Source organism: Myotis daubentonii, chromosome 9, assembly GCF_963259705.1.
Source record: "Myotis daubentonii chromosome 9, mMyoDau2.1, whole genome shotgun sequence".
In the NCBI taxonomy this organism is placed as follows: Eukaryota; Metazoa; Chordata; class Mammalia; order Chiroptera; family Vespertilionidae; genus Myotis; species Myotis daubentonii.
In genome coordinates this window covers 85636511-85651569 of record NC_081848.1, presented here as the reverse complement: position 1 = coordinate 85651569, position 15059 = coordinate 85636511, and the positions used below count along the sequence as shown (strand labels likewise).

General features: G+C 61.5%; 2 protein-coding genes across 4 annotated transcripts in view; one reads left to right on the top strand and one right to left on the bottom strand.

The window, feature by feature from the left end:
- Positions 1-15059, top strand: part of DHCR7 (7-dehydrocholesterol reductase) — a 205507-nt gene that overhangs the window by 94656 nt on the left and 95792 nt on the right. The window lies entirely within an intron of this gene.
- The window catches only part of OSBPL5 (oxysterol binding protein like 5), a 49294-nt gene continuing 36067 nt past the window's right edge, over positions 1833-15059 (bottom strand). For 2 of the 3 annotated variants that reach the window (XM_059710689.1, XM_059710691.1), the window contains 8 exons: positions 7780-7877; positions 7297-7386; positions 7076-7212; positions 5597-5782; positions 5215-5341; positions 4571-4706; positions 3997-4099; positions 1833-3219 (listed from right to left, as the gene is read on the bottom strand). In XM_059710689.1, coding sequence (XP_059566672.1) covers positions 3081-3219; positions 3997-4099; positions 4571-4706; positions 5215-5341; positions 5597-5782; positions 7076-7212; positions 7297-7386; positions 7780-7877 — 1016 coding nt within the window. In that variant the 3' untranslated portion in view covers positions 1833-3080. The remainder of the gene's footprint in view (positions 3220-3996; positions 4100-4570; positions 4707-5214; positions 5342-5596; positions 5783-7075; positions 7213-7296; positions 7387-7779; positions 7878-15059) is intronic. The other variant, XM_059710690.1, reaches the window with a different exon arrangement.

Below are 15059 nucleotides of genomic sequence, written 5' to 3'. Positions count from 1 at the left end.
CGCGGCCCCGGGGGTGGGGAGCATAAGACATTTTGGGGGGCTGGCAATCTGAATGTGTCCCAGTAACCTGCTCGCTGCTGCGCAATCTTGCGAGCTGATAATTAACTCCATTTGTGATAAAAAAAAAAAAAATAGGAGGCTAGCGCCTGACTGTACCTACGTAGCGTCCCAAATGCACATTCCGGGACAGGGCCCCCTCCGTCCCCATCTGGTTTCGCAAGAGCTGTTTACCTGAATGCGCCCAATCCGGGGCCCCCAACCCTGGGATGTTACAGCTCAGCGGTTCTCAGCCTGTGGGTCACGACCCTTTGGGGGTCGAACGACCCTTTCACAGGGGTCGCCTAAGACCATCGGAAAACACATCTATAATTACATATTGTTTTTGTGATTCATCACGATGCTTTAATGATGTTCAATGTGTAACCATGAAAATACATCCTGCAGATCAGATATTTACATGACGATTCATAACAGTAGCAACATCACAGTGATGAAGTAGCAACGAAAATAATCTTATGGTTGGGGTCACCACCACATGAGGAGCTGTATGAAAGGGTCGCGGCATTGGGAAGGTTGAGAACCACTGGCTTAGCTGGAGGGAGGTCAGGGTGCCCTCCAGGACGGAATTAGCTACAATCTAAGCTAACCACCGGATTCTCCAGGCGGGGGGAGTGAGTCCCTACAGAAGCTGGGGGGGGGGGGTAGAGTTCCTACAGAAGCTGGGGGTTGGGGAACAGGGAGGCTAAGGAACACATGAGGAGAACATCTCACTGTCCACGGGGCTCAGGACCTGGATCTTGGGGTCCCTGGACCGGCAGCTCTTTGAATGAAGGCTTTTCCTGAAACCTCAGTGTCCAACTGTCTCTCCCGCGCCAATTCCATCAATTCCGTATCCACAGCGCGGCGGGAGGACGTGGGCCTGGCCGTGCCCGCCCAGCCCCCGGGGTCACCATCCGGTCCCCACACCGCCCGGGCAGGGGCCGCGGGGGCCTGCGCTGTCCCCGCGCTCCGCTCAGCCACGGATGCCCAGCTCGCCCTCCGGACTCTGGAACTCAGACTCCGTTCTGCCCCCTCCCGGCCGGCGGGGTCTTCCCTCCCCCGCCCCGCTGCGCACCCACCGGTGTCCCGAGGAGCCGGGGCGGCAGCGGCAGCAGGAGCAGCAGCAGCAGCGGCGGCGGCGACAGAACAGACCACATCCCGGCCATGGCGCTCCTCGGGGTCCGGGGCGCGCGCAGGACAGTAAGACGGGGACGCAGCTGAGAGCAGCCCGTTTTATGGCCCGTCAGCGGGGCCGGGCGCCTCCAACCCCCGCCTCCGGGTCCGCCCCCCTCCGCCCCCTCCGCCCTCTTACAGCCACCCGTGCCTCCGCACCTCGCCGCTGGCCCGCCCTCCCCGCCCGGGGCCGGCTGGACGGTGAGTGAGGCGCGTCCGCACCCCTTTTGTAGCCGCCACGCCTCCCGCCCCTGCGAGGGGTCACCAAGCCCCCACTGCCCCCTCCCCCTTCCTCCCCGCGTGTCCGGCTGCGGGAGCGGCAGGTGCGCCCTCCGGGGGCGGCCGGGCTCTCCCAGGACCGGCACCCGGGCTCCAGCCCAGATTTTTCACTTGTACTTTCCAGGGGGAGGAGGGGCGCCCACACCCTCCGTCCTGCCTCCTGGCCCTCGCCTCACAGGCGGGCCTGCGGCTCAGTGCCCGCTCCTGCCCGCCCCGCCATCCGCAGGGCCAGGCCCCTCCCCGGCCCCTCCAGCCCCAGACAGCGCCCGGCTGGCACGGAGTCCGCCCCCAGGAGAGCCCTGGTTCCCAGTACCCCCAGGAAGACACCGGGCGATGCGTGTGTGTCCTTTATTTCAAGGATGGAGCACAGACATGACCCTGAATGGGGGGAGGGGGGGCAACAAGGACATGGATACAAAGTCTGGCCATCGGCTCAGAGGGCGCGGCCACCAAGTTTAAGGCTCCGTGTGTACCCACCGTGCAGGTGCTCACACACTCCCACAGGCACACGCACACGCATGCACACACACGCACACGCACACTCCCACAGGCACACACACGCACACACACGCACAGGCACATGCACACACAGGCACACGCACACACACGGGGCACGGACACAGGAACAGGGGCCGGGCGCTGCCTAAAACATTGCAATCGTGTCTGTCTAAAAAGTGTGGAGCCCTGGCCGGTGCGGCTCAGTGGACGGAGCATCGGCGCCTGGGCTGAAGGGTTCTGGGTTCGATTCAGGTCAAGGGCTGCAGGCTCTGCTGCAGGCTCCGTCCCCAGCCCTGGTCGGGGTGCGTGCGGGAGGCGACCAGTGCATGTGGCTCTCTCACATCCATGTTTCTCTCTCTGTCTCCTCCCCCGGCCCCCACTCTCGCTAAAAATCAATGGAAAAATATGTGAGGATTAACAACAAAAAGCGCAGAGTGGGAGAGCACGCATCAGCCGAGCCCAACAGCCCCCGTGTGGGCAGCTGAGCACACCAGCCTCTCCCTGGCACCGCGGTCACGTGTCCCCACCGCCTGCAGGACCGGCTGCCCTGCACTTCTCACGGAGCGTGTGTCCAAACAGCACACGGGCAGCGTGTGAACCCCACGAGCCGAGTCAGGGGGCCCCAGGGTCCCGGCTGAGGCTGCTCCAGGCGACAGGGGCAGGGTCTCAGGGGCGACAGCCTGTGCCTCAGGCCCGAGGAGGCCCTGGGGGCCCCGGCTGGCTCCTCCCCCTGCAGCCCCGCTGGGATGGGACTGTCTGACCCTGGCAGGCCCTCCTAACTCCGGCAGGTGGACGCTGCGCCGGAGTGAGAGGCAGTGACCAGGAGCGGGCACCAGACAGTGGCCTGTGGCGGGAGCATCCAGGTCGGCGCTGGGCAGGGCCCTGCTGAGAGGCCAGCCCCTTCCCTGGGCGCGCCGGTGGCCACCAGGTCCCTCCTGCTGTCCTCCTGCTGCCGGGACCCCTCTGTCCACCGCGGCCGAGCTCGGAGCGTCCGTCCGCCTGCCTCCCCGGGGCTGGTAAAGTGCTGGGTGCTGGGCAGGTGGTGGGAGGCGGTGGCGGGTCTGCAGGTGACGCCGCGTCCTGCACGGCTCTTAGGTGAGGACGTGGTTCATGAGCAGCTGGCAGGCCAGGAGCACGCAGAGCAGGCCCCAGGCGCGCGGGCTCTGCAGGAGGCCCGGGGCCGCCGCCCGCCGCGCCCTGGCCGAGGCGCTGAGCATGGCCGACAGGTGCCTGCAAGGACAGGGCGGCTCAGCCAGGCCGGCCAGAGGGACGCGCGTCCACCCTCAGGGGCGCTGGCCGAGGGGAGGCGGTCAGGGGTGGGCACCCAAGGCCCACGCTCGAGGGACCGGGGCCGGGGTCAGTGCCAGGGGAACTGGACCCCACCTCTTCCCCCCCTTACGGTGAGATGGGTCCCACCCCAGCGCCATGTGTCGGAGCCCTGACCCCAGGACCTGCGTGGGGCCGCGTTTGGAGAAGGGCCTTTAACGGGAAGATTAAAGTCCAATGAGGTCATGGCTGGGCCCTCATCCAATGGGACTGTCCTCACAAGCTGAGGCCAGGACGCACCGAGGGACAGGGAGGGGCCGTGGGGGCCCCAGGGAGAGGCCGGTGTGAGCCGCGTCTGCGGGACTTGTGTTGCGTGGCCCCTGGACACGCAGAAGCCGCCCTGACTCTGAGCCGCGGGCGGGCGACTGCGACAGGCTCTGGGCTGTCCCCCAGGTCCCGGCCTGTGTCCGGCCTCAGCTCAGAGGGCCCTGGGTGCCGACTCAACGGGGCTCCTGCTGGCCCTCGGCCCCGCACCTCCTCGGCCCCGCACTGCCCGCTGGCCGCCCACCGAGCAGCGGCTCACACAGGATCCCCGGGGCCGCCATCCCTCGAGGGGCAGAAGCCCAGGCGTCCTCCTGTGCCCCCACGGCACCCGGACCCGAGAGGGCTCCAGCTCCCAGCGGCCGCCATGCGTGTCCCCCCGTGTCCCCCACCCGGCTCTCGGGTCCCGCCCTCTCCTACCTGTGCAGCTCCTGCTGGGCGTCCCGGATGGACAGCACGGCCTCGTGCAGCGCCTGCAGCCGCCCGGCCTCCTTCCCGCACCTCGGGCACGTGCTCTCGCTGCCTGGGGGGCACCGCCAGCCACAGGACCAGGGCACGAGGGGACACGCAGGGGAGGGGAGAACGGAGGATGAGCTGGGATGTCGGGGGGCAGTGAGTGGGGTCCCGGGGTGATGCCCAGTTCGAACAGAGCTGCCAGGACCAGGGGGCAGGGAGAGGCGCGGGGGACCTTTCAGGGGGACCCCAGGCTCAGCTGCCCGGGAGACAGAAATGGCCAAGGGGGCTCACCCCTGAGGAGGCGGGGACAAGAGGGTCCCGGCCGAGGGACACCCCCCGCCCCCCCCGCCCCCCCCCCCCCGTTAGCCATGGGCAGTGCCTGCCCTTGAGCACAGGGTTGGGGAGCCCAGCTTCCTGCTACACCCTCGTCTGTCCTGGGCTCAGGGAGGCCCGAGGCCACTGGGGTGGGGGGTGGTCCTGGGCACTGCCCCCCAGAGGCGCCCTCCCACCTGCCCACCCTGCAGAAGGGCCTGCTCACCGGGGACAAAGTCCCCGTCCCCATCGTCCGAGAGCTCCGGGCAGGACTCGGGCGTGGAGCCGCTGCTCTCGGTGACCTGGCTGTGGCCGGAGGGCTGGTCGCTGGCCTTGCGGAGCCGCCGGTCAGGGCCCAGCCTCTGCAGGGAGACGGAGATGCTGGGCTGGGAGCCCCCCACACCCCCCACACCTGCTGGGGGTGCGCTGCCAGGGGAGCCTGCAGCACTCGGCTGGCCAGGACCCGCGTGGTACCGCGGAGGCCACGCAGACGCCGCTCAGAAAGCCGGGCCTCCCGCCCTCCCCCCTTCCCGTCCTCCGCCCTTCCCGCCGCCCTCCAGGCCCCGCATCGGCACCTGCTGCCCCTCCCGCCCCGGGCCGTCCGGAGCTCAGTGTCCTCCCCGGGAAGGGACCAGGCGCTCACCCCTGAGGGTGCCCTGGGGCCCGTGGGCACCGAGTGTCCTACCAGCCCCAGCGCCTCGGCTCCCATGGGGAGGGCGGGCAGGGACACGGCTCGGCCCACGGGGGGCCCTGCTGGGGGGGGGGGTCAGAGGGCGACAGGCAGGGGGCAGAGAGGAGGCCCGGCGGGTGGAGCAGCCTGACTGCCCCCCTCGCTGCTGAGGGCGCCCCAGCAGGGCCCTGGGTGCTGACCTGGCGCCTGGGCCCTGGGCTGCCGCCCAGATGGCCTTGTGGGGGCCGCCTCTCCCGCTGCAGGGTGCGCAGAGCCCCGTCCTGCTCAAACTGGGCCAAGTCCTTCCGGGGGTCCCAGGGGCTGTGGCTGCGGGGCCAGAGGGTGTCCGTGAGCGGGGGCCGTGCTCCTCAGGGGGAGGGGACGCCATCCAGCCAGAGCCCCCCACCAAGGACCCCTGCCGCCAACACTGCGTGCAGGGGCCGCACACAGGACAGCCGGGAGCCCCGGTACAGCCCCGCCCCACCCCTTGCTCCTCCGGGGGAGCAGGAGCCCCAGGTCTCGGGCCCAGGGCAGTGCCGGTCCCGCCCATCCTGGGCCCGGGCCCCCGCCCGCCGCGCTCACTTCTCGAAGCGGTAGCGCCACTCCTGGGTGACGGGGTCCAGGTGGAACAGCCGGGGTGCCCACGGGGCCAGGCGCTGCTGCTGCTCCCGGGTCCGCTGCCGCTGGGCCTCCTCCAGAGCGAACTTCTCCCGCGTGGCCGTGTGCTGGTCACCCTCCCTGATGGCCCTGGTGACGTGCCGCCACAGCCTGCGGGCGGGCACCGCTCTGAGCGGGGGGCCTGGGCGGCCATGTCCCCCCTCCCCCAGTGTCGGAGGGGCGGCTTAGCACACTCTCCACTTGATTGCCCCCAGCGACAGGGAGCTCACTGCCTCTCGGCGCTGTGTCTCCTGGGACACTCTTTTAAAAAATAAACCCCATTTTTAAAATTAGATTCAACGACCCAGCTGGGGTGGCTCAGTGGTTGAACACTGACCTATGAACCAGGAGGTCACAGTGGGATTCCAGGTCAGGGCACAGGCCCGGTTGCAGGCTCAGTCCCCAGTAGGGGGTGTGCAGGAGGCAGCCGATCCACGATTCTCTCTCCTCACTGATGTTTCTCTGTCTCTCCCTCCCTCCCTGGGGTCTGTTCACAGAGATGTTCTCCCATGTGAGGGAGAGGTCCCTGGGGACCAGGTGAACACACCGGCCTCTCCACGGCCCCTCAGGAGCCGGGCCTGCGCGCTGGGCCCACTCCGTGGCCGCGGAAACTGAATCCCACAGTCGGCACGCGGAACAGTAAGCGGGGTTTCTTCTCTGCTCCCTGCCCCTCCTCTTCCCGGGGTGACTGTCCCACGAACAGAGACAATGGGTCCAGCTGGCAGACGCTTCAAGGTCGCGTGACCTTGTCTGAGGGCCCTGACCTGGGGGTCCCTGCCCACACCTGTCCTCTCGGGCGGCTGCGGGGGGATGCGTGGGTGGAGGCCACGGGAGGCCGTGACGGGGCCAGGGCGCCTGCCCAACGACGTGTCCGCGGCCACTCACTGCTGGGCCCCACGCGACCGGCTCTCAGGCAGGGCGACCACGCCCCCCCGAGGCGGGCCTTCGCTGGGCAGGATGGCGCACACGCCCGTCAGCCATCACTCAGGAGAGCTGCCCGGGGGCACTGTGCCCGCCCCCCCCCCCCCCCCCCCGCTTCCCCGTCCCACCGTCTTCCCACCATCTCACAGGGTCTTCGTTTGAAAGACAAGGAAACTGCGGTTCAGAGGGTGCGACCCCCGGAGGCTCGCAGAAAGCGAAACCTCCCCCAGAAGACAGTAGCTCCCACCGTGCACCCCCCTCCCCCCCAGAGCTCACCCTCCCAGCAGGGCCCACCCTGGGGCTGCTGGTCACCCAACCAGCTCTTCCCCTGCTGCCCCTCCCCCGCAGGACAGCTCCCCTGGGAGGGGGGCACCCTCCCTTCCAGCGACGCCCTGGGACTTGCTTGCAGCCCCGCCCACGGGGAGAGCAGCTGCCGGCCGGCCCGCCCACGGGGGTCAGCGGTCCCGCGGGCGGCCGCCTCACCGCTCCGACTCCAGCGCCGTCTGCTCCTCCAGAAGCACCGTGCGCAGCTTCAGCCTCTGCCCGCGCACCTCGGGGCTCGGGCTCCAGAAGAGCTGGGCGCCGCCGCGGCCCTCCTCCCTGATGAACACCTCGCCGTCCTGCGGCAGAGGCGGCGGTCAGCGGGCCCAGGCCAGCCCGGCCAGGCCCCTCCCGCCCCCGCCGGCCCCAGCGCGGCCTCTTACCCAGCGCCCCGAGAGATGCGCCAGCACCTCGTCCCCCGACGTGATCCTGCCCGAGATCTGGTTGATGCTGGCGCTGCCCCCAAAGAACGGCTGAGGGGACGGGTGTCTGTGAGGGCGGCGGCCTCGCCACAGACCCCGGGGCCTCGCTGTGGGGCACGGAGTGGGCACCCTCCCGGGGAGACAGGAGCCCGGTGGGACGGGCCCCCAGCTAGAGGCGGCCACTGGCCAGTGCCTCAGCCTGAGCTCAGGGATGCGGGGGGTGGGGGGGGTGCCCCCCAGGAGGGCGGGTCCCGGCTCCCCTGCGTGGCCTGTGGGCAGCGCCTGCCCTTCCGGAGATGCAGAGCTGCTCCCCCAGGCGCACTCGCTCAGGAAACCAGCTCTGGGGCACAAAGAGGGCGGGAGGGGTCCCCAGCTCCCCATCCTCTGCAGCCCGGGCCCTGCCTCCACGGCCCTCTGAGCGCTGCGGGGGCTGCGCCGAGCTACCTTGAGCTTGAACTCCAGCTCGGCCTGGAAGTGGCTCTTCTTGCACTCGATGGTCACCCGGCCGCCGAGCTCCATGGTCATGGTGCCGTACAGGATCCCTGCAACACAGCGGGCAGGGGTCGGCGGGCAGGGGTCAGCGGGCCCCGGGCAGGCGGGTGGGGAGGACGGAGCTGCGGGGAGCGGAGCCGGTGAGCTGGTTCCTCAGTGGCGCCCCCCCCACCCCCCCCACTCCCAGCAACGGGGCCTCCAGCACCATTGCTCATGTGAGGTGCCCGTGCAGGAGACGCCCCACCCGGTGCTGGGTCACCTTGGATCCCGCCACAGGTCCTGCCCCGCGTGGGCTCCTGCGGGCGGCCAGCGGACGGGGTCTCCCCCGCTCACAGCGGCCTGGACCCGCTCGCATGACTGTAACTAACATGCAGGTGACCGAAGGCCCGAAGGGGAGAACAGGCCTCGGGGGCGGGGCCGCGGGGCTTGATCTAAACGCGGGCTCCGCTCGGAAATGCTGAGACTGGGGCCACACCGTCTCTTTCAGGGGAGACGCCAGCAAGCGACGAAATAGCAAAAGGCGGGGAAGAGCCGGGTCCCCCTGGCACCTGCCGGGAGAGCGGGAGGGACGCTGTGCTGCCTGGGGGCGTGGCCAGGGCCTGGGGCGTGGCAGGGGGCGTGGCCTGGCCGGGCCTGGGGCGTGGCCGGGGCGTGGCCTGGTCAGGGGCGTGGCCTGGGCGTGGCCGGGGGCGGGGAGTCCGAGAGGGACCCTACCCCTTGGGCTCCCCGGACACAGTACCTGGGTTTCTAGTCCCGAGGCCTGGGGACGCACCTGGGACTGTGCAGGTGAGGGACTCTGTCATGTGCAGAATTATCAAAGAATGAAATGAAAAAGCCGTTTCTGGGAACCCACAGTCATGACTGAAGGCCCAGAGCAGCCCCCGCCTGGGAGGAAACGACTGCATAACCGTCCGGACAGGACAGCCCGGAGACGCGGCCACGGCCGGTCCATTCCCTGCAGGGCCGGCCACTCCGACTGCGTACGACACGGAGTAATGGCTGCGAGGCCGGTGTGGCTCCGTGGAGAGAGCGTCGGCCTGCGGACTCAGGGTCCCGGTTCGATCCCGGTCCAGGGCACAGGCCCGGGTTGCGGGCTCTGTCCCCAGGAGGGGGTGTGCGGGAGGCAGCCGGTCCGTGATTCTCTCTCATCATGGATGACCCTCTCTCTCCCTCCCGCTTCCTCTCTGACATCAATAAAAATGTATTAAAAAGAGACATTTCCGTGTCGGGGGAAGACGGTTCAGAGGTCAGGACACGGGCGCTGACAAAGCCTGTAAATTCATGGTCTATTTCAATCTTTTAAAAAAGGTATCTATAGTAATAAAAGCGTAATATGCTAATTAGACTGGACAGCCAAATGACCTCCTGGACGTCATTCCAGACGTCCTTCTGGACGAAGCCACGGGGCAGGAGCCGAGGCAGAGGGGTTAGGGGCGATCAGGCAGGCAGGCGAGTGGTTAGGAGCCAGTGGTCCCAGATTGTGCGAGGGTACAGGCCAGGCTGAGGGATTCCGCGTCCACCCCCCCCCCCCACCTGCCATGCACGAATTTTAATATATTGATTTCAGAGAGGAAGGGAGAGGGAGATAGAAACATTAATGATGAGAATCACTGATCGGTTGCCTCCTGCACGCCCCCCCACTGGGGATCAAGCCAGCAACACGCAGGCATGTGCCCTGACCGGGAATCAAACCGTGACCTCCGGGTTAGTAGGTCGAAGCTCAACCCCTGAGCCCCGCCGGCAGGGCAAATAATGTGAGTTTAAAGGTCACAGTCACCAGGTGCATCCCCGGCCTCCACTTCCCCCCAAAGCCTCCCTGATCCTAAATGAGGTGCAACCTCGTCATTAAAAGAACAGCAGCATCCTGGTCTCTTTCAGACACCCCACTTCCCGCCACATCAAGAGACGTATACTCGCAAAGCAAAACAAGTGACTGACTCAACACGGAAGGGGAGAAAGGACTGCGCTTTAGACGTAACGAGAGGGAATCGGGGGAACAAACTCGGTGGCCACCTGTAGGGTGCCCCAGAGAACGTCTAAGGGACTGCTGCTCACGGAGGTGTCCAAGCAAACCGCTGCCCCGACCCGCGGGACAACAACGGGGGAACGCAGACACAGGTGGTTTCTGGTAATCAGGAGTTTCTGGAGGAACCAGAAACTTATAGTTCTTAAGATGGCTTTGTCTAAGCCAATATCTCTAATGGCTCCCAACAAACCGCCCCTGTTACAGGCGCGCCTCCCAGCCAGCTGGTCCGCGCACACCTCCTCGAAGCAGTTCCCGCATCTACACGGGCACAGCCTCTGCGAAGCCGGGCCCCTCTCACGCCCACAGGCCTCTGTCCTGCCTCAGCTCCCTGCTGCCCAGCCCGCCTCCGGGCGCCCGATCTTGCCCCTCGGTGAGCCCTGGGCCCTACATCAAAGGCCACCTGTTGCGTGGCTCTCTCCTTCCAGACCCAAAACAGAACCGCTGGACGGAGAGACCCCTGGTGCGGGAGGAGGACCTCCTAACCCCAGGGCCCTGCAGGCCGCCCGCCCTGCTGTGTCTGCTGTCATCAGATCGGCCTTTCCCTCCTCTTAGGGCGGCGGCCTGCGCCTGCAGACGCAAGAGACCTCCCCTTCCTGCGCTCCACTGACTCACAGCCTGACCCCACTGGCGACTTTTACTCAGTCGGGAACCTACCCGCCCCTGGGGGGCTGCCGGCCACACACTGGGCTCAGCCCACTGTGAGAGAACGCCATGCAATTCCTTGAGCTCTCCGTGGCTCTTGGCCTCGCTGCAGGGATCTGACAATAGGGATGCTCCCACGTGCAGGCTGGGAGCTGAGAGGGGCTGTGGGGGGGCTGGCGGAGAGGGAGGCTGGCGGGAGGGGGGGCCTGTGGGATGGTGTTGCCGGAAAAGCCTTGATTGTGCTCACGGTGTGAGGACAGCACGGGGCTGTGGTTAGGAAGGATCCTTGTCTTTGGGTGACGCAGTGACAGCAGGTTCCCGGCTGTGGGATGTGCTCCCATCAGTCAGGCGGAGAGGGCGGGTGCAACGGAGCCCAGACCGGGGCTAGCTGTGTGGCGGGCGGCACCCCACAACAAACGGGTGAGGAAAATGTAGAATGCTGTTTGAGGAGACAGAGGAAGCTGGGAAGGCGGGGGCAGGACCAAGTGGGGGGAGGACTGGGACCCAGCTTAGAAACTTAACCCGACTGGAAAGAAGAAATGGTGGACCTCAAGAAAGAACAGGAGAAACCAAGATGGCGGTATAGGTTAATGCCGAGTTTGCTGCCTCGAACAACCACTTCAAAAATACAACTAAAAGACGGAACGGACATCATCCAGAACCACAGGAAGGCTGGCTGAGTGGAAGTTCTACAACTAGGAGGAAAGAGAATAGCATACCAAGACTCAGAGGAGGCGCGGTGCTGAAGTCAAATACTAAGGTGCGGAGGTGTGTGCGGAGCGGGCTGGCGGCTGAGGGTGCAGCTGTCTGTTTCAATCGGGAGGGAGTCTCAGACTCTGAGCTCCAGATCCGGGCGAGTCTCTAGGGACCCAGATTCATACGGGAGAAGCGGGACTGTCTGGCTTCGGTCGGAACTCGAAGGCAGCTTTCTCTCCGAGGTTTGCAGTGGTTGCTGGGACTCTGAGAGGCAGAGCCCCTGGGGACGGGACTGAGAGCAGCCATAACTGCTTGCTCCGGCCCGCCCTGTAGATCCCCTGGGACCCGCCCCGCCCAAGCCCTGCACAGAGGCATTTGCAGGATAGCCTTAGGCAAAGGCTAGATTAGCACCTCCCTAGAGATCCAGCACAGAAGCTCTCCCACTGCAGACACAGCTGACTCTCATAGCCAGTTAGCCTGGAGGTCAAATCACCCCCGGTATTGCCGACCGACAACAATCAAGGCTTAACTACAACAAGACTGTGCACAAAGACCACAAGGGGGTGCACCAAGAAAGCATAAAAAATGTGGAGACAAAGAAACATGACAGAAATGGAGGATATAGAGCTCAAAACCGCACTTTTAAGGTCTTTCAATAATTTTCTAGAAACTGCCGATAAACTTAATGAGATCTACAAGAAATCTAATGAGACCCTCGATGTTGTGATAAAGGACCAACTAGAAATTAAGCATACACTGACTGAAATAAAGAATATTATACAGACTCCCAACAGCAGACCAGAGGAGCACAAGAATCAAGTCAAAGATTTGAAATGCGAAGAAGCAAAAAACACCCAACCAGAAAAGCAAAATGAAAAAAGAATCCGAAAATACAAAGATAGTGTAAGGAGCCTCTGGGATAGTTTCAAGCGTACCAACATCAGAATTATAGGGGTGCCAGAAGAAGAGAGAGAGCAAGATATTGAAAACCAATTTGAAGAAATAATGACAGAAAACTTCCCCCACCTGGTGAAAGAAATAGACTTACAAGTCCAGGAAGCGCAGAGAACCCCAAACAAAAGGAATCCAAAGAGGACCACACCAAGACACATCATCATTAAAATGCCAAGAGCAAAAGATAAAGAGAGAATCTTAAAAGCAGCAAGAGAAAGAAAGTCAGTTACCTACAAGGGAATACCCATACGACTGTCAGCTGATTTCTCAACAGAAACTTTGCAGGCCAGCGGGAGTGGCAAGAAATATTCAAAGTGATGAATACCAAGAACCTACAACCAAGACTACTTTATCCAGCAAAGCTATCATTCAGAATTGAAGGTCAGATAAAGAGCTTCACAGGTAAGGAAAAGCTAAAGGAGTTCATCACCACCAAACCAGTATTATATGAAATGCTGAAAGGTATCCTTTAAGAAGAGGAAGAAGAAGAAAAAGGTAAAGACACAAATTATGAACAACAGACATGTATCTATCAACAAGTGAATCTAAGAATCAAGTGAATAAATAATCTGATGAACAGAATGAACTGGTGATTATAATAGAATCAGGGACATAGAAAGGGAATGGACTGACTATTCTTGGGGGGAAAGGGGTGTGGGGGATGTGGGAAGAGACTGGACAAAAATTGTGCACCTATGGATGAGTACAGTGGGTGGGGAGTGAGGGCGGAGGGTGGGGTGGGAACTGGGTGGAGGGGAGTTATGGTGGGGAAAAAGAGGAACCAATGTAATAATTTGAACAATAAAGATTTAATTAAAAAAAAAGAAAAAAAAAGAAATGGAGGACCTTGACAATGACTCCAGGTTTTGTCACTGCGCAGAATACAGTCAAACACGGCTGCAGGTAAATATTCCACCCTTTGTTCTCCCTGCGTGATCTACAATAATAATCTGCTTCGTGTTGATTTGACTGCTGTGTTGCTGACAATTACCTGAAAGAGAAGTTGGGGTGCTTCCCTGGGCTGGAAAAAGTTTAGCTACATCAGAAAGCAGGTCTAATTAAGCAAGTTTATTTTATATCTATCAAAGGCTAAGTTGACTCATGCATGCGTGATACATATAAAGCTCTTGCTAGCGCCAATCACATGCGTGTGTTTTGATCTGTCCTTGTCGATCTTGAATTTGGTTGACACTTCTATAGAGAAAGGGCGAATAGCAACGTTAAAATATTTCTTCTAATTAATTTCCTTTCAATGTGCACAAATTAGTGCACTGGGTCACAGTTATTAATAACGAACTACAACGTTCACTAATGACTGACTACTATAATCGTGTTGCATTCATTTCCCTTACGCGCAGGCGCACCATTTCTCTCCACTAACACCAGCAGCGAAGGTTTTAGCAGCCGATGGCCACGTCATTGGTCTTGGACCAATTGACTTGTTGGGTGTGCGCAACAGGAAATATTTCGCTTTCGGAGAACAAGAAAAATAGGTTTGAATTACGCTTATTAACTTGTGCAGTTATTCAGCGTCTGGTCAGTGAATGTTCAAGAAAAAATATTAATTTGTATTACAATGTTCTATTATGTTAACGGTGACTCATTTGTTTCAGCCCTTTGCGTTCAGCATGTCTCTATCGGAACAAACCGACGTTTCTGTGAGAATGGAAGCTTTTGTTTTTCTGCGGCCACAGACACTTACACCTGTTTGTGTGAGCCTGGGGGTGTGACGGGCTTGGTCTACGATAAGACACCTCCCTGGGCCTGCGCCCTGACTGTCTCCTGACGAACTAACGCCCCCCCCATGTCCCTCAACTTCAGGCCCCAAGCCCCGCCCCTCCTGGCCTGAGGCTTTAAGCGGAGGAGCCCTTTTGTTGCTCTTTCCGCCTCGCACTGATCGGCGGGAAGTAAACGTGAACTTTCTCTCCGCTTCTGTCTCTTCTCTCCGTTGTGAATTCTGCCACAGCCCACCTCTCTGCCCCCCCACCCCCCCAAAAAAAACCACACAAAAAAAACCGAACACAAGGTCCGAGTATAAACAGGCAGGTTGGAAACGGAACCACGTAGAACGTTTAGGGGAAAACACACACAGAACTTCAACACTGAGCTCAGGGCCGCCAGCGTGGAAGGCGCCCGATGATCTAGAACGCAAAGTGGCGCGAGGCAGGAGAGGCGGAGCGCGGAGAGGGTTTCACACACGGCTCCCGACCGACCCACACGGGGCGCCCGCCCGCAGGGGGCCATGTGACGTTTAAGGGGGGCAGTTCGGGAGTGAGTTATTCACAGTGAGCCGTTTGCATTTCTTACGGTTCTAGGGGCCTCGTATACAGAATATAAATATATACTGTGACACATTTATGCATTTCCGGTCTCTATTATATGTTTCGGAACATTATTTGCTATTTTTTCCTATCACTTCATGTTATTATCATTTTTTTAACAGTTTCTTAGTGATTTCTTCCCCAGGACTCCCACCGTCCTTCCGTTCTTTGATTTTCTCCTTCGTGGACGCCATGTTCTCAGGAAGCTGGTTTGGACCCAGTTCATGGCCTTTGAGGCTTCCTCCACGTGAATAGGGGTTCGCTTTTTGAATAAGGAGAATTATACCTCACGGGAGGCGGGCATTGGGATTTTGGAGCCGCTTAGGTGGGGCGTGGCCAGAAAAAGGCTGGGGACCTGGGGCCACTGGTTTAACATATCTAACTGGAGGTCACGAGGATGAGGCGGTATTCCAAGAATAATGGCGAAAAAGAAAAGAAGAAGAAGAAAAAGGAGAATGGCTAAGAAACTTCCAGACCTGATCATGAAGCATAGTGGTCCCTCCTTTGGGAAAACTGCTGTTTGAACTACTCTGTTTTTCTTAGTCTCTCTCTTTTTTTTTTTTTTTTTAATATTTTATTGGTTTTTTACAGAG